At 44.8% G+C, this 15,914-nt stretch overlaps 1 protein-coding gene across 1 annotated transcript in view; it reads left to right on the forward strand.

Moving 5' to 3' along the window:
• IQCH (IQ motif containing H) overlaps positions 1 to 14,870 on the forward strand; it is a 1,013,078-nt gene extending 998,208 nt beyond the window's left edge. The window contains exons 19-21 of the mRNA XM_086958009.1: positions 12,548 to 12,609; positions 13,148 to 13,256; positions 14,641 to 14,870. Of these exons, the coding sequence (XP_086814135.1) occupies positions 12,548 to 12,609; positions 13,148 to 13,256; positions 14,641 to 14,742 (273 nt within the window). The 3' untranslated portion in view covers positions 14,743 to 14,870. The remainder of the gene's footprint in view (positions 1 to 12,547; positions 12,610 to 13,147; positions 13,257 to 14,640) is intronic.
• Positions 14,871 to 15,914: the final 1,044 nt, after the last annotated feature.

The raw sequence follows: 15,914 nt of genomic DNA on the forward strand, positions 1-15,914 counted from the left end.
CACAGTAATGCATCATATACTTCCTTGTTCCTGTGCCCGGATCCGCAACACCGCACCAGGAAATCTCACCTGCGTCTAAGAACATCTTGAGTCTGAATTTCAACTGTAATACCTTCAGAACTGTAGGTTGTAAGATGTTGGTTTTCAGAACTCTTGGTTTAGGACTCATGGTCGCCAGCTACAGACAACTAAACTTACCCTGAAAGGGAGAAACCTACAAGTTGCTCTCCAACTCAGGAATAAGTGTAACAGGTTCTAAAAAAGTTAACAAGCATAACAATGTCAGCAGGTCTGGCTTTAATGAGGTACACCTCTCACCATGCCGTCACATGGGCACACTGCTCACCCAGCACTTAGACGATACATCCCTACCCCTATAACCATACAGCCCCACTGCTCATTCTGCAGTCAGTCGCACAGGCACACTATTCATACTGTTCTTTGCTGCGCACACTGCTCTTCTTACATACACAAATGCCCTTTGTCCAGTGCTGGAAATGGAAAGAAAAGGCTCTGTGATCCCTTAAATGGGGGAGCAAGACGTAGCAGCAGAAAGCAGTTGGAGTCACAGGGAGCGGAGTCAAATAGAAGGGGGGGTTGTGCAGTCAACGTACACATTCATTTTTTAAAACTCTCCCCTAAAGAATTTAGCAACAAGGAAAATGTGAGTGTAAATCTGTTTTGGCTACTTATTTGGTCATTTTAAAATGTGTTATGGCATCTGCTGAAGAGATCTTTGTGTACTCCGCAATTTCCAAGATATATTAACAGTACAGTAACTATGGCCATAGTAATTTGTGTGCAGTCTAGTCACTGGTTTGACTCATTGTAAAATAGCTGAGAGGTATAATGCCCCTTCTGCAAAGCACAATGTATAACATGTAAGTCACATTTATTTTGTAACAGTTGAGTGGGTAGTTGATTTTGCTGCAGAGATCCCTGTGTTACCTGCTGGTCACAATTTATTATCCATATAATTTAACCAGCAACAATGAGCTGCATGCAAACTGAAAGGCATAACCATAGAACCTTACTGTTTTTTTCTCTATCTTTCGTTATTTTAAGATTGCTAAAAAGGGTTCCTCTAGACAGTAATAATTTCATTATTAGTTATGTCCGAAAGTAGGATCTGCTTCTTATGGTTACCCCCACTTTTTGCTTGATGTTACAGTTTTTTACCTAGTCTGACTGGGATCCTGCTAATCAGGACCCCAGTCTATCTGCTTTCTCCCTGAAATGTTATGCCATGTACTTATGTACACTCCAGATTGGATACTGGGGTACCCTTATCAGTTCCTAGTATGGGGGACACATGTACCCAGAGCATAGGTACCCCAGAGACCTCCCATGGGCTGAAGCATGTATTATGCCACCCATGAGAGGCCATGCAAAATGGAACTACAGGCCTGCCATTGCAGCCTGTGTAAAATGGTGCATGCACCACTTAAATTTAGATGTAGGTTTACTATATCTATAGGTCACTACTCTTTAAACCTATCAGTCACCCCTTGACAATCCTGAAGGCAGGGTGCTGGGTTTTACGTGAGAGGGTGCCCCTGCATGAGCAGAGCCCCTCTGCAGCCTTTGGAGACCATTCTACCGGGTTGTCGGTGATGCAGCCAGATATATAGGTAGAGGTGCATTACGCGTAAAATGCTATCTCGAAAACGGCTGCAACAAAACATGTTGTGTCTGGTACCAAACTCCTTGGAATCATACCTCCACACCGGTAACCGGTGTGGGAGGTATGATTCCACCCTTCTGAAGTGAGCTTCATGGGATCACTGGTCTATCCGGTGCCAGCCTTCTCGAACCAGTCAGCACAAAATGGATGCTGCCGACCAGAGACATATTTCTGCCCTCCTGCTGCTGAGCCAACCTCGAGCAGGGGAAGGCAGGACAATAGGCATCCTGTCACAGAGAGGTGTGACCATCTCCCAGACAGGATTTAGTGTTTTGGGGCTGAGTGGGTGCACTTCCAAAGCGCCTGAAATTCTGCATCTGGGGCACACTTGGTGTCTTTGTGCATAGTGCAGTTCAAACCAGTCCAGGAAGCCATTGACTCCTGCTCTGGTGAAAACTGGACAAAGGACAAGATTCTGAACAAGACACCACTGATCTTCGACCGTCTGGATACTCTGGACTTTGCTGGACTTCAACTGGCCCGACTTCGTCTCCCTCTCCGTCCAAAGCCTCGTCTGTGCCCGCGCCCCATACAGGCTCCATGCAGGACCTGTGGAGCATCAAGGACAACTTAAGGTATATCCCTTGGGGTGAAGGAGTCACTCCCCTGCATTTGCAGGCACAGTAACACAACTGGCCAGTCTGCTGATCCTGAGCTCCTGCAGACTCCGAAGACTCCAGCAACACAGGAGGCGGGTCCCTACGTTCCTTGAGGTGGAACTACCTTCTCACCAAGTCGGAGGCCAGAATCCCTCGTGGGGACCGCATAACCAGAACCCCTGTGCACCGTGTACTTTTGCAAATGCATATGCCTGTTGGCATTCCCTAACTAAGTGCATTGGGCTATCGATAGCCCCAACTGCTGCACACATTTCTTACAAAGAACTTCGGTCTCCTTGCACTCTGCCCTGCAAGCTGTTACTTTGTGAAACTGCTAGAGGTCCTATTGCCACTTGGGTCCGTTTGAGGGACAACACTGCTTTTCTTGGGCTCCCCTGGATGCTCGAGGCCTGCCCTGACTCTCCTTGCTGTGGTGAGTCTCCTGGTCCTTACTCTACCTTCTCCGTCGGTTGCCGCTGCCAAGGCTTGTGGGTGCTCCCACCGGACACCGACCCCTCAGCACTCAACATCCTTTGTGTGACAGCTCGTATCCAGCTCCTGGTTGTCCTCGACATATCCTGGTCCCTGTGGTTGCAGAGTCAGGGTCTCCAAAGCACCCAACATCGGTGGGCATTCATCTACCGAGGCCCTGGTCCCTCCAGAGTGACCCAGACTCGGTCTCCTCTGCTTTCGGGTTCCTGCCATCAAGAATCCACTTGTGGGTTCCACCAGACACTTTTTTTCTTTCCAGCAGTGGCTTTTCTTTGAAGATTCCCATTGAGATCGACAAGGGTTTCCGACGCCACTTCAGCCCTTTGCACCCGGCTTCCCTGCGAAAGGTAACTCTGGTACTTCGGTATCCACGAGTGGGGTGGCTTTACAAACTTATGTGTTCCAAAAGGTTTCTTCGTAATCCACTGGGAAGGGTCCTTAAACACTAAAATTGCAACCGCGACTCTCCCATTGAATTGAGTTGTCTTCTCACACTGCACCTGTCCTCAGTGGAGTCCCTCCTTACTCACCTTGGGTGGTTCCTTGGGGTCCCAGCGATTCTGCAACCTCTATACACTGTCTTGAATCGAGTCATGGTTCTTATATCACTATTTTAGTATATGGTTTGGTCTCCCCCTGGAGCCCACTGTGTATTAGTGCTACTTGCGATTGTTTCTGTGCTACAATATTGTGTACTTTGTGTTTATCTGCGTGTGGCAGATACTGTGAGGTAGTTAAGGTGTGTTATAATAATAAATACATATTTTCATAACTACTGTGTGGTTCTCCTTTCATTTAACCAATACAATAAGGTTGCATTCTGGTAAAACGAGCTGCTTAACATTCCTTCAAGACTAAGCCTGAAGGCTGCTCTCCACAGGCTACCACTTGGATATCTTTCTAAGGTTATCTTTGACCTCTTAAATCTCCATAAGGGTTGTTTGGACTGGTGCAAGGTGCCCACTTTAATTAGTGGACATCATATACCAGGCCAACGTCGCACAAGTTAGTTCTATGGAAATGGTTATTAGTGTGATTACTCATAAAACCAGGCATAGCTAATATTCTTACTGTGCTTGTTTACCTCTAACATACAGTGCTTGGAAACATCAAAAACCAGTCTCTATATCATAGTTTAACTCTAGCGCTTATGAAATCACAAGCTAAATGTCTTTGTTTGCTCAATGGAATTAGTATCAAGGGGTTAAAGCTTTAGTTAGCCCCCACCAAGGATGAGAGTTTAACAAAAGGACTGCAGAGAGCCCATTAAGTGAACAAATAGTGTTGTGCCCATCCCCCGCTGAAAGTGAGAAACCTTCTGTAACTCTTACATGTTGTATTTGAGATTTTTAAAAAAGGACTGCAGAGAGCTCATTAAGTGAACCAATAGTGTTGGGGCCAGCTCAACTAAAAGTGAGAAACCTTCTGTAACTCTTACATGTTGTATTTGAGATTTCTTAAAAAAGGACTGCAGAGAGCCCATTAAGTGAACCAATAGTGTTGGGGCCAGCTCAACTAAAAGTGAGAAACCTTCTGTAACTCTTACATGATGCATTTCTGAACCAGAAGCAGAGTGGGCGCTGTTGGCTTTCTCGTTGTGAAGGAAAATTGCATCTGAACAAAGTCAGCACATGTCACTGAGGCCTTCCTAGATCTAGTAATATGTGCTGTACCCAGGATTTGAATTGAACCCCCATATTTTCAATGTGGCCTTTGTTAGAATAAAAGCAAGTCATCTTTTATTTCAACAACCAGTGACAATGCCAATAGGTCTCGCCTTTATAATGAGAGTACCAAGCTATTGGCTTAATCATTGCTTGTTTGTAAAGCATTGCTTGAAAAGAAAAAGAAAACACTTGGTGGCCTTTGCTGACATACCATGGCAATCATTGTCATTATGGTAGAAAGCTCCCCCCTCCTCCCCATCCCTGGGAGGCTGGTAGCAGCCCTGCCACCATGGTGCAGGTGTACATCTCTGGCAGATGTCTGAAATTTCTGACACATTGGCATCGTGAATGGCATGATGATGGCCATCCCTTGATGGTGGGCAGCCAGGCATAATGGTGCCCATGGTGTCTTAAGGCCATTCTTGATATGTGATGGAAAAAGATAGGCATTTGAGGCTGAACCTGAGCATGGGTGTGAACAAGGAAATGTGAGTAAGTAACTGTCCATGATAGAGGGTAGTAAATGGGAGTACCTGTTGAAAATATCAATAAAACTAAAAAACTGCTACCACATGTACACATTTGTCATGTATCGTGTGTCATTATCTCAGCCTCTGTAAGCCATAGAATTGTCGTTTGCAGGCGTAGGATTAAAATGGGAAAACACTAATGTAGATGGCATTTATACATAATCTTTAGAACATGACTAAAACTCCTAATTTAAAAATCAACATATGCTTTGTTGGTTCCCTAAACATATGAATTTATGATTTGACGGTTTGTTAGTTTTCCTTAAAACAACGTTGCTCATTTTACTCTCTGTGGAATGCGTAACTTCACCTGGTTTGAGATCCCCCTTATTAAATAATGAAAACTACAACCTATAAGCATAAAATCTGTTTTAGCTCAGACCAGGTGTGCTGTTACTGATGAACTGATTCTCATCGGCGAAGAGGAGGCATTTTCTAAGAAAGCTCATTTCCACCTTCTGCCTTCGCCGAAACAACCACTGGATAGTTATATTCATCAAGGTCTGTGGCCTACAGAGAACCAATATAAGATCCATTCTCATTATTAATTCTGTGAGCATGTAGCTGCACATGCAGTGGTACATCAAAAGAGATCACGTAACCAGCTACAAATGGAGAATGCCAAAGATACCCCTCCCAACTGAATTACAGCCTCCCCGAATTGAAGGACGTATCCATTACAGGAACTTAGTTGCTGCTGTTGACTTGCGTGTAGGCATTTCATCATCTGTACTGATAAATTTTAATGGCATCATCACTATATATATGTGCTGTCTGAGGCCTATGCCTGTAAGACTAGGGTAACCTAAGGAATATGCCAGCTGCCTGAATCTTTAAAGGGCGTGTACCCTAAGTGGAATCTCAGATTCTGAACCTGTAAAATCTGTCTGAACTGAGGGTGTGTTATTCTTTTAATTGATTGAGATATATGCAATTTTCTTTTTACCATCATGCCACTTCCCACATAGATTGTTAACCTTATGGTATATTTGAAAATCATGGTGGAAGGCCAGTATATGAAATTTCACTAAGAGGGAAGGGGCTTTATACGTTTTGAAATATGCTAAACGTCTATATTATTTCACTTACCTACACTATTTGAACTCCTAGTGAATTATATGACTTGTTAGCAAGTTTGTTAAAAAATGTTTACTCTAAAGTGCAATTGAGCTTATTTTAACATTTTTGGAAGGGAAGAACCCATCATCAAAAAGAAAGTAGAGAGTTGTTATTGCCCACTACTCCTTCAGTTATTAGACTTTTTCATGAGTTCCCCATTAAAAATGCTTATAAAATCTACAACCTTTGCTATTTTTTGCTGTAAAATACATCATTTGACCCCATTACTCCCAAACTTTCCTGGGAGGGAATATCCGTGAGGAAGAAGGTGTGCTTCTTTACGTGCGTGAGTGAAGTTTGCTCCAAGGATTAGCTTCCAGCATGTGACAATCCCTCCACAAGTGCTGATGGATCCTTGGTGTACCCAACAATTTTACAGAGAGAGATGGAGTTTTTGAGCATTCTCTCCGGATGAAACGAAAGCAAATGGAGAGGAAGTAAGAGATTCAGCCCATCACTTGTTCTCCTATGTCTATATATTGATTTTTGTGTTCGGACCAGGTAGGGAAGCTAGAGGAGCCTGGACAAATCAAGCTCTGTTGGGTAACTCGCAAGAGTGTCCTGTGATCTTCTTAGTTTGAGTTCGAATCCAACTTCGTATTTGTAGATATACTATCCAGGAGAGTGGTGATGTTACTTTGAGCTTGAAGATATCCCAGCCCAAGATTGTTCCTTCCATCAGCAGATCCCCCCACTTTGTGATCCCTGCATCCAGCAGGACTCTTTTGACTGTGTTGGCTTCCTGTGGTGCTAGTCCAGGTAGGTCCCAAATTGGGGCGTGTTCGGATAGATGTCCTATCCCGATCTTAGATTTTATTTGGGACCATTCTTTTAAGCTACTCAATAGTGTCTTTAGTCTAATTTTTTTAAAAAACTTCTGGTGGCCGAACTTGAAGAGAAAACCATTCACTGGAAGGTCCGAACCCAGTAACATTGCCTTGTACATAAGCCCATTTGCATTTTCCCAGGGGAGCTTAAGTAACATCCTAGAGTGGGTCAGATGAAATGCCCAGGCATAATATTCTAGGTCTGGCAAAGCGAGCCCCCCTTTTTCTCTTCTCCTTCTCAGCTTTTTCCAAGCTAATCTGCTGGATTTATATCCCCAAATGAATGAGTTAATGTTTTGCTGGCATTTTGCAAGCTGCTTAGTGTCAAAAATTAATGGAATAGAATTAAAAATAAAAGTGAATTTCGGGAGAATACTCATTTTTATCAGGCTAGTTCTCCCATAAATGTTGAGCTGGAGAAAAGACCAGGCTTTCATAAGAGTTTGGGATTCTCGGGAAATACGGGCTAAGTTGTTTTGAGCCAAGTGATCCAGATCTTTAGTTATTGTGATACCAAGGTACCTCATTGAGGATTTTGTCGGAAGTTGAGGATTGTGAATGTTCCAGACCATAATTTCGGTTTTTCCTGCATTGATTTCGTAACCAGAGAATTTCCCAAAATTTTCCGCTTTCTTTATAATGATGGGAAATGCCAATGTAGGATCAGTTGTGTATATGAGAATGTCATCGGCATAGAGGCCAATCTTTTTTTCCCAGCCCGAAAAATTAAAAGAAGAATCTAAGAAGAAAGGAATGATGGGACAGGAAAGCCCTCTCGAGAATATCCTAGTGGAAAGACCGGCGGGGAAAAAAGAAGTTGCGCTCTTCTATTGGCATATTATAGAGGACGGAGAGCGAGACTTTAACCTCCCGGAAAAACTTTGGGGTACTGAGGGAGAACCAGATAGGGGAGATATTTGGGAGGAATCTTTTATCCTCCTCTATAAAATCGTCAAGCCAGCATGGCTGAGGCGCAATCATTTCTTCACACTTCATAGAGCATATTACTCTCCTAAACGGTTGTCGAAATTTCAAACAGGGAAGTGTTGTAGTAAATGTTCCTTACCGGCAGCGTCAGACCTGCATATGTTCTGTGACTGTCCGAGTATCGCCACCTTTTGGCATGAAGTTAGAACAACACTCGAATCTATTCTTAGTGTCACTATCCCGTGGTCATGGTCTTTGGTCATCTTCGGATTAAATCATAACATCAAGGGATCAGAGAGAGATTTTCTGTTTTATGCCATCTTACTGGCTAGAAGAGAGATTTGTAAAAACTGGATTAACATAAATCCCCCAACGCATGCAGAGTGGCTGTCTTCATTATACGCAACCTCAAAGATGGACTTAATGAGAACATGCAGCCCTCGATCTCTTACATTTTGGCATCTTTTGATTGATTGGAGGAGGGATAGTTAGCCTACCCGGGGTTTATTTATTTTTTTTTTTTTTTATTTTTTTTTTTTTTCCCCGGGTCCGATGATTAGGCCTAAAATCTCTCTGTCCAAAAGGGTGGTATCGTACAGCAACTGGACATCTGGCCGAACTGGTCTGAAGGGAGTACGTCTATTCAAGCTCTGCTGGAAGCATGGGGGCCGGCTCTCTGGGCACCTGGGGCTCAGCATTGGGCTCCTTGGTGCTATGGGGGGGACGGTCCTCGTGTCTGAGAGGCTAAGAGCACAGTCGGATCGACTTTATGGCTAATGAGGACAAAAAAAAAAAAAAAAAAAAAAAAAAGAGTGTCCTGTGATAAGATTGCCGTTTTTTTGTAGCCAAAGATTGCTACATAAAATGACATGTTGTTTGGCTGTTTAAGGGGTAGTTGAAGGGGTGAGAAGTGCTGGAAGAAGTTGGTAACAGAGAAGGGTCGGATTACTACACCGACAACTGTCTTGTGTGTTTAACCAAACAGGCTATTGCAGGTCTAATCCCCAGGTATCTCTTCAACCAAGACTTCATAAAAATACAGTCGCAAATAGAACTCTCCACAGAGACATCGGTGAGAGTGGTTTTAGCGTGGGAGTATCTACAACATGAATGTATTCCGGGCATCACTGTGAGTAGTGAAATGAAATGAAAAGGCGATTTATCTAGCGGGCACTAATACCCAGGGTTGACTAGGCGCTAGCACAGGGAGGAGACTGCAGAAACGATGCAATGGAATTATTGGTGAGAGATCCAGGTTATAAGTGCTTTCCTGAAAGCAAGCAACTGAGTTTCCTTTTTTATTCCAACAGGATAGAATTCCAGAGTCAGGCAGTTCCCACCAGGAAACTTCAAACATCCGGTTGGGGTGGCAGAAGTTTTTAGGCACTACAAGATTGTGAGCTGAGGCAGTCCTCAGCATCCGAGAGGGAGTGTACCACCGAAAGTTGTCCTTAAAATAGATTGGGCCGTTTCCAGACACTGCTATAAAGACAATACACAAGGCCTTACAGTCAATGTGTTTCTTCAACGGGAGCCAGTGTAAGCCTCTAAGCACGGAAGAGGCTGATTTATGCTTGAGAATACCCAGAAGCAATCTGGCGGCTGCATTTTGAATTTTAGTGAGACACTTTTCCTGATATTAACAAATAGGCGATTTCAGTAGTCAACTTACAAGGGCTATAGTTACCATTTTTGTAGGTTATACATCTCCCAACAGATGTCGTGTGTTGTGAGTAGCTGGGAATCCAGGAAGATTTGATGAAAGGCATAGAAGGGCCTTTTGACCTTTGCTTTTGTCCTTTACTAACACTGTGGCCTCACCCTTCCAGTGAGTGCTAAGGCTGCAGTGAAATTTGTGGTATGTAGTTTGCAGTGCCAACTGAACCATCTACAAACACTAAGCAGAATGTAGTGTGTGTGAATGGTCCTCCAGGAAGATGACAATTTGATGGCACTGGGGCCCAAGTAATCCATCCCTGTAAACTACTCATACAGCCTTCCATGACCAGCTTAACACACTACCCACCAGCAGCCACTTCCCAGCCTGTGCACCCGAGCTCAAATATCAGTTTCCCACCAATGTCGCTTTTCAGTCAGCCCACCATTTGCAGCTGAATTGAGACTGCCCTTCGGTGTGCATCATTCCAATTGGGTGTGTGAAAGTGAAACTTATTCACAGTGTCCAGTAGCCTTTGAATGTTGCACTCAATTCCCTACACTTTAAAAATGTACAAGGTAGGTATTAAAGTATGGAGTAGCCTCGATTTGTACATACAAAGGTCAAAGCCCCCGCGAAGCCAAGAACTTGTCCAATGGTCTCTGCTCTCACTCGTCTACTTCCTCCTAATTGTCGGTCACATTTCAGACTTGTATGGCAGAGGTCCACTTGCTCTTCCTTCACTCTACCATTTCTCATCTCTACAACTTGTTTCTCCTTTGTCCTATCTTCCACTTCTTTCCACTGTATTTGCCTTTCTTTTTCGAAAGAATTTTGTCACTTGTTTCCAGTTCTTTCTGTATATTTCCTGTTCCATATGAAAAAATGTAACTGAGCTACCCACAAATCAGTGGATGCTGTCATGTACCGAGGGTGGTGGGGCAGGTGGCATAATAAATAAATAAATAAATAAATAAATGAAATACAGTTACCTCCCTGCACAACGCAATGTCCTCCTCCTTTGATCTTCTCCTAAGGCAAACTCCAACGCGGGAACCAGCCAACTCCCCTAATCAATCCTGGTGCTGCTCTCATCAGCTTGAGAGCAGCACCAGGATTGGAGGGAGCAGCCGTACTCAGCACTCTCAAGAGCACTGGAGGCCTGTGCTTTCTTTAACCCAGCTGTCTGAGACTACTGGGTTAAAGAAGTTTAAAATGTGCTTGTCTGGCTGGCTGGCTGGCTGGCCCATGAGACAAACGCATTTTAAACTTTAGCGCAGGGTCTCTGCTGCCACTCGGCAGCACTGGCCTCGCCCCATCCAGTCAATTCAGGACTGGTTGGTTGCTGAAAAATAAGATGGTAATAAGCGTTTTTACCATTTTATTTTTCAGCTCTGACCTGGGGCTTTTCTTTGTGGGGCAACGCTCCTCCACTCAAACTGAGGAGCAGCCCCTGCCACAGATTATCCCAGTGACCGCTGTGTCCATATATATTTACGTCAGTAGTAGGCATTTTATGTATTTACATATTGTATTGCAGCATTTATATATAGCGCTTACTACCCATATGTGGGGTGCTGAAGCGCTTGTGTAATTGAGTTGTGCTAGTCTGTCTAGGCTGAGTTGTTGGAAGGTAGATATCTAGTTTTGATACCATGTGGGAAGGGTTTCCATGTTATGCATGGTGACCATCAATGTGTGGTTATCGTGTTATGGGATGCAGCACGTAGCAGTGTGTTGGATGATGAAGTGTGAGAGTCAGATGGACAGTTTTATGTTTTTCAGTATGCTGGTAGCTTTGTACAGCTGAGAGAGAGAGGGAGAGAGAGAGAGAGAGAGATGGACATTTTTATTGTCGTTACAATTATGTGGGAAATAGCTGTGTTTTCAACTGTCTTCTATACTACTTGGTGTTTCTAATGTTGGCCGGTAGTGAGTTGCAGAGCTTGGCAACTTGTACTGAGAAAACAGCACCTCCTATGAATTTCTTATAATAAGGTGGTATGATAAGTGGTGCAAGCCTGGGGCACAGTGTTCTGTTTGGTTCGTATTGCTTGAATTTGACTTGCTATAGTGGTCCTTTTCCTAGGAACACTCTGTGGACAATGTAGAGTGCCTTGAACATTTCCTTTCTCGCTATATGCAGTCAGTGCAGCTATTATAGGACTGGAATCATGCGTTTTCTTGGGTGAAGGTGGAGAAGAAGCCTTGCAGCAGCACTTTGGACACGTTGAATTTTTCATATGATGAATGTGGCTGCGCAAAGCAATAGGCTGTTGGGATAGTCAAGCTTGGCAATTACTAGTGTGAAGAGGGCTTGTAGTTTATGTTGGTGTGCAACGTATGGGAACTTGCGGCATAGTGTTTTCATTGTGCAGAAGGCACTGTTTGTGACATTGTTAGCATGCGGTATCAATGATAGGTCTGAATTCATGGTTACTCCTAGGTTTCTTATTTCTCTCTTTGTTGATTGGGAGATTTGAAGTTCCTTAGGCCATATGATGATAGGCTGGTAATTTTGCCATTGTGCGTAGGTCATAATCTCTGTCTTTGCGGTATTAAGCTTTATATGATTATTCATCATCCATGTGTTTATGGCTCGAAGGCAGTCATCAAGTTGTGAATTGTAGAGGTCTTCAGGGCTATTCATTTTTTTAATGATTTGTGTGTCATCTACATAGTTGTAACAGGCTACGATTGCAATTTCCATGCTTCGCGTATAGGTTGTATTCCTTAGAGTCAAAATATCTGTCTTCCATGGTTTCTCCAAAATTTCTATGCATTTTTTCTGGGCCCTTATTATGCATTGTTATTTCATCAAACACTACATAATTGCCATGCTATTTGCGCATATCTATTGTTATACTTTCCTTTGTCTTGCTTTAAAATATTTAAGACGTTTACAATGTGGAAATAAAATGGAGACTTGATGATAGTCCAGGTGCCACTTTAGTGCCAGGCACTACTCCTGGCTGTGCATGGCACTGTTATTCTTCTCACCTTTTGAGTCTCTCTCAAGTTGACATTTATTTTATTTTCTGACAGGAGAAACAGGGAACTGTCTTCATACTGTATGAAAACCGCAGGAGGCAGCGTCTGGGAATGCTGTAAGTACCGAGCTGAACTCTCCACTCACTCAGTCGTGTTACTGTGCGGGCTACAGGGTGGGCATCCAGTGCTTCTGAGCTCCTAGAAACTCTCTATCTCCAATTCTCTCTGTTACCCACACACATTGTCCATTTCTCTGTGGCAATCTTCAACTCGTCATCCACACCTTTCTCTCTGCCCATCGTTGATTATGCATATATCTAGCCTGTCTATGTCCCATGTACTGCCCCATCTCATCCTAGTCATCCCTCGGCCCAACTAACTATGTCCATCCAGCCCTCTGTCCATCTCCCTCTGGCTATCCATTTCTCTGTCCATCTGTATCTGCCTATCCATCTTTCTGTCCATCTGTCAATGCTCTTCCATCTCTCTGTCCATCTGTCTATCATTCTATCCCCCTGTTCACACTCAGACCCCAAGCTTCTGCCCAACCATCAGCGTTTCCTAGTTGTGAGGTGATGACCGCTCTAACGAGGTGGGATTGTTTGTGACACCTGGTGGGACCACTGGGCATTGCCTCTCTGATTCTCATTACAGGACTATTGGGGAGGACCTCCCGGGGACGCTCATGACCTTTGCCCGCAATCTCTACATCATCCATCAGGAGATCTCGGCCCCCAACATGCAGGGTGAAAGCAACTTTAAGGTGAGTTTTTCACTACCCAAACCTTCTGGTCAGTTGAGATACAAGCAGCCCTCAAGGAACACCGGGAGATTGACAGACATCCCACTGCTATAAAAACTGCTGAGGCTAAGGTTGAGGCTGAGTCTGAGGTTGAGACTTCAGACTGTGGCTGAAACTGAGGCTAAAGCTAAAGCTGAGGCTGAGACTGAGACTGATATTGAGGCTGAGACTGAGACTGAGACAGCGGCTTAGACTGAGGCTGAAACTAAAGCTGCGTCTGGGACTGAGGCTAAAGTTGAGGCTGAGAATGAGGCTGGCTGGGACTGAGGCTAAAGCTGAGGCTGACTGAGGCTGATATTGAGGCTGAGACCGGCTAAGGCTGAGACAGTGGCTGAGACTGAAGCTGAGGCTGAAGCTGAGACTAAGGCTGAGGCTGGGGCTGGGGCTGAGACTGAGGCTAAAGCTGAGGCTGAGACTGAGGTTGAGGTGGCCCTGTTCTGGTTCACAATTTGAGCTTGGGAGGTCCTGATTCGGCTATGGAAGGAGGTGGCATATTCGAGGTAGCCCGGGTTCTGGTCTGACAGGCCAAATTGAATCGAGGGTGTGTGGTGGGAAAGGGGAGGTGCATGTGTGGGCTCTGCTGAGCCCAGCAGATGCGCCTGCTGAAGAAGGGCCACTGTTCCAGTAGTGTGGTATGGCAGGCCGGCTTACCTTGTAATCCAAAGTGAAGATGTGAGGCGCCTTCACTCTTAGTGACAGACATGACCTGGTGAAGGTTTGGGAGATTCTTAATTCTTGCTGAATTATAAGATGATCCTGAGGATTGTCATTAACAGACAGGACTTGCCTTAAGGCACTTTAGGGATAAAAGGAGGCTTAGTGTTTTGAACCCTAATCCAAGAGCTTCTCCTTTCATGCTTTGGGCAGAAAGAATGACATGGGTCTTTTAGGGGCGAAGAGCACTGGAGGGTCACCATATGATTGCATGTCAACCAGACACCTCTTTTCTTTTCCTGGATTTTGCCTTTTGTATATGAAGAAAGGCTGCAGCTCCCAGCATTAGCTGATCTGTTGAATTAAAACTCAGAATTAGAAAAGTTGTGTCCCGGTGATGGAGTCATCTGAACACCATAGTTGTGCAGAGAAGTAGGACCACAGTTCGAAATAGCTGGGTTGTCATCCCTGTAAGGGGCCCTAAGCTCCAGGTTCCATTGGGCGAATTGCCCTTGGGATTCAGAAGATGAACTGGCAGCCCCACAGCTTTCGAAAGACCATGGGGACTGGGCAGCATCCGCCGAACGGCTAGAATGTGTATATATATATATATATATATATATGCCTCAAGATGGCGTCAATTGGCAGCTCGCAACGCTCTGACCAAGTATGTCTCCCTCTTCTGTCACAGGACGCAGTGCGTGACATCGAAAACATCCTGGGCGTGGCAGACGAGAACAAACTCCAGTTTGAGCGCGAGAGAGCACTCGCCACCAAGGAGATGCCAGGATAACTGATGCCAGCTATGAGGTGCAGAGAAAAGCAGTCGAAACGCCAAGGAGGAGGCGCCATTGAAAACGCGCGCTCTGATTTTGATATCCGCTCCTGGGGCATGCAACAAACTGCAACTTTTTGTGACCTGGAAAGATCCAGGTCGAACGTGCCCAAGCAGTGTTTAGCGTCGTGTGAATGTGCCATGACTGTACTGTTGATTACTTTGTTACTGAAAAATGATCTTAATAATAACTGTGCTTTTGTATAGCGCACAATTCTCCTTCTGGGTGTCAAGGCACTTTATAATGTTTGTAACATTATCGATGTTGTTCAGCAGACTTGTTTTATATAACGCTAACCTGTTGTTTTACTTCACGTAGCTCTGAGACACTGTAAGCATCCAGAAATGCCAAAACAAAACGCTATTCGGAAGGTTAAGCATCATGCGACATGCGCCAAAGGGCAGGCGACGGGAGGAGGTGTTTTGTCCCTGGTGGTCGCGATTCCCACCTGGTGGACTGGTCCCTAAAATGCTTCAAACAACCACGTATGTTTGCAGGTGAGCTGCACGAGACCAGGGATAGCTTCAGACGAGGGCGGGTCTGGGATGACGTCCGAGGCTCTGTATGCACGCGTCCTAACGCGGAGTCTAGTCAGCGCGCAAGCAGCCATTTGAGGCGAGCGTGGCCAGTTATGGGGCTGCGCTCCCCTGACGCCGGAGTTGAGCTCTCGCTCTCTCTGCGCTTCCAATGTAACCCCTGCGAGACTTGGTCAAGAGTGAGTCGAATCCAATGGGCGTGTGAGTAGGAGGCATAGTGCAATGAACAGCCGAGGAGACATATGCCAAGTTTACACGGAGCATGATGCCCTCAAGGAGTCAAAACAAACTGAAAAGTGCACAGGAACATGGTATCCCAAACCACACTCCAAATAGGACAAGTATATTTTATCCACCATGAAAGAGAGGGCGACTTGGTTGGCTCTTTAGGGGATTTCAACCTCAGTCTTGTAGTTAACAGGAAGATTAACCCACTGAGTTTTCTGACAGATTGCTGTACATGCATTATCAGAGAAGGAGGTTGTAAGTGTCTGACACTTGCTTGGTGGGATATTTCTGTTGTTCAACATGTACATAGAGAAGCTGCCATGAATACCAAAGTTTGTTTTTCATTGCCTAGCACCCTGGGACCC

This window comes from Lissotriton vulgaris, chromosome 2_1 (genome assembly GCF_964263255.1).
Source record: "Lissotriton vulgaris chromosome 2_1, aLisVul1.2, whole genome shotgun sequence".
NCBI classification, from domain to species: Eukaryota; Metazoa; Chordata; class Amphibia; order Caudata; family Salamandridae; genus Lissotriton; species Lissotriton vulgaris.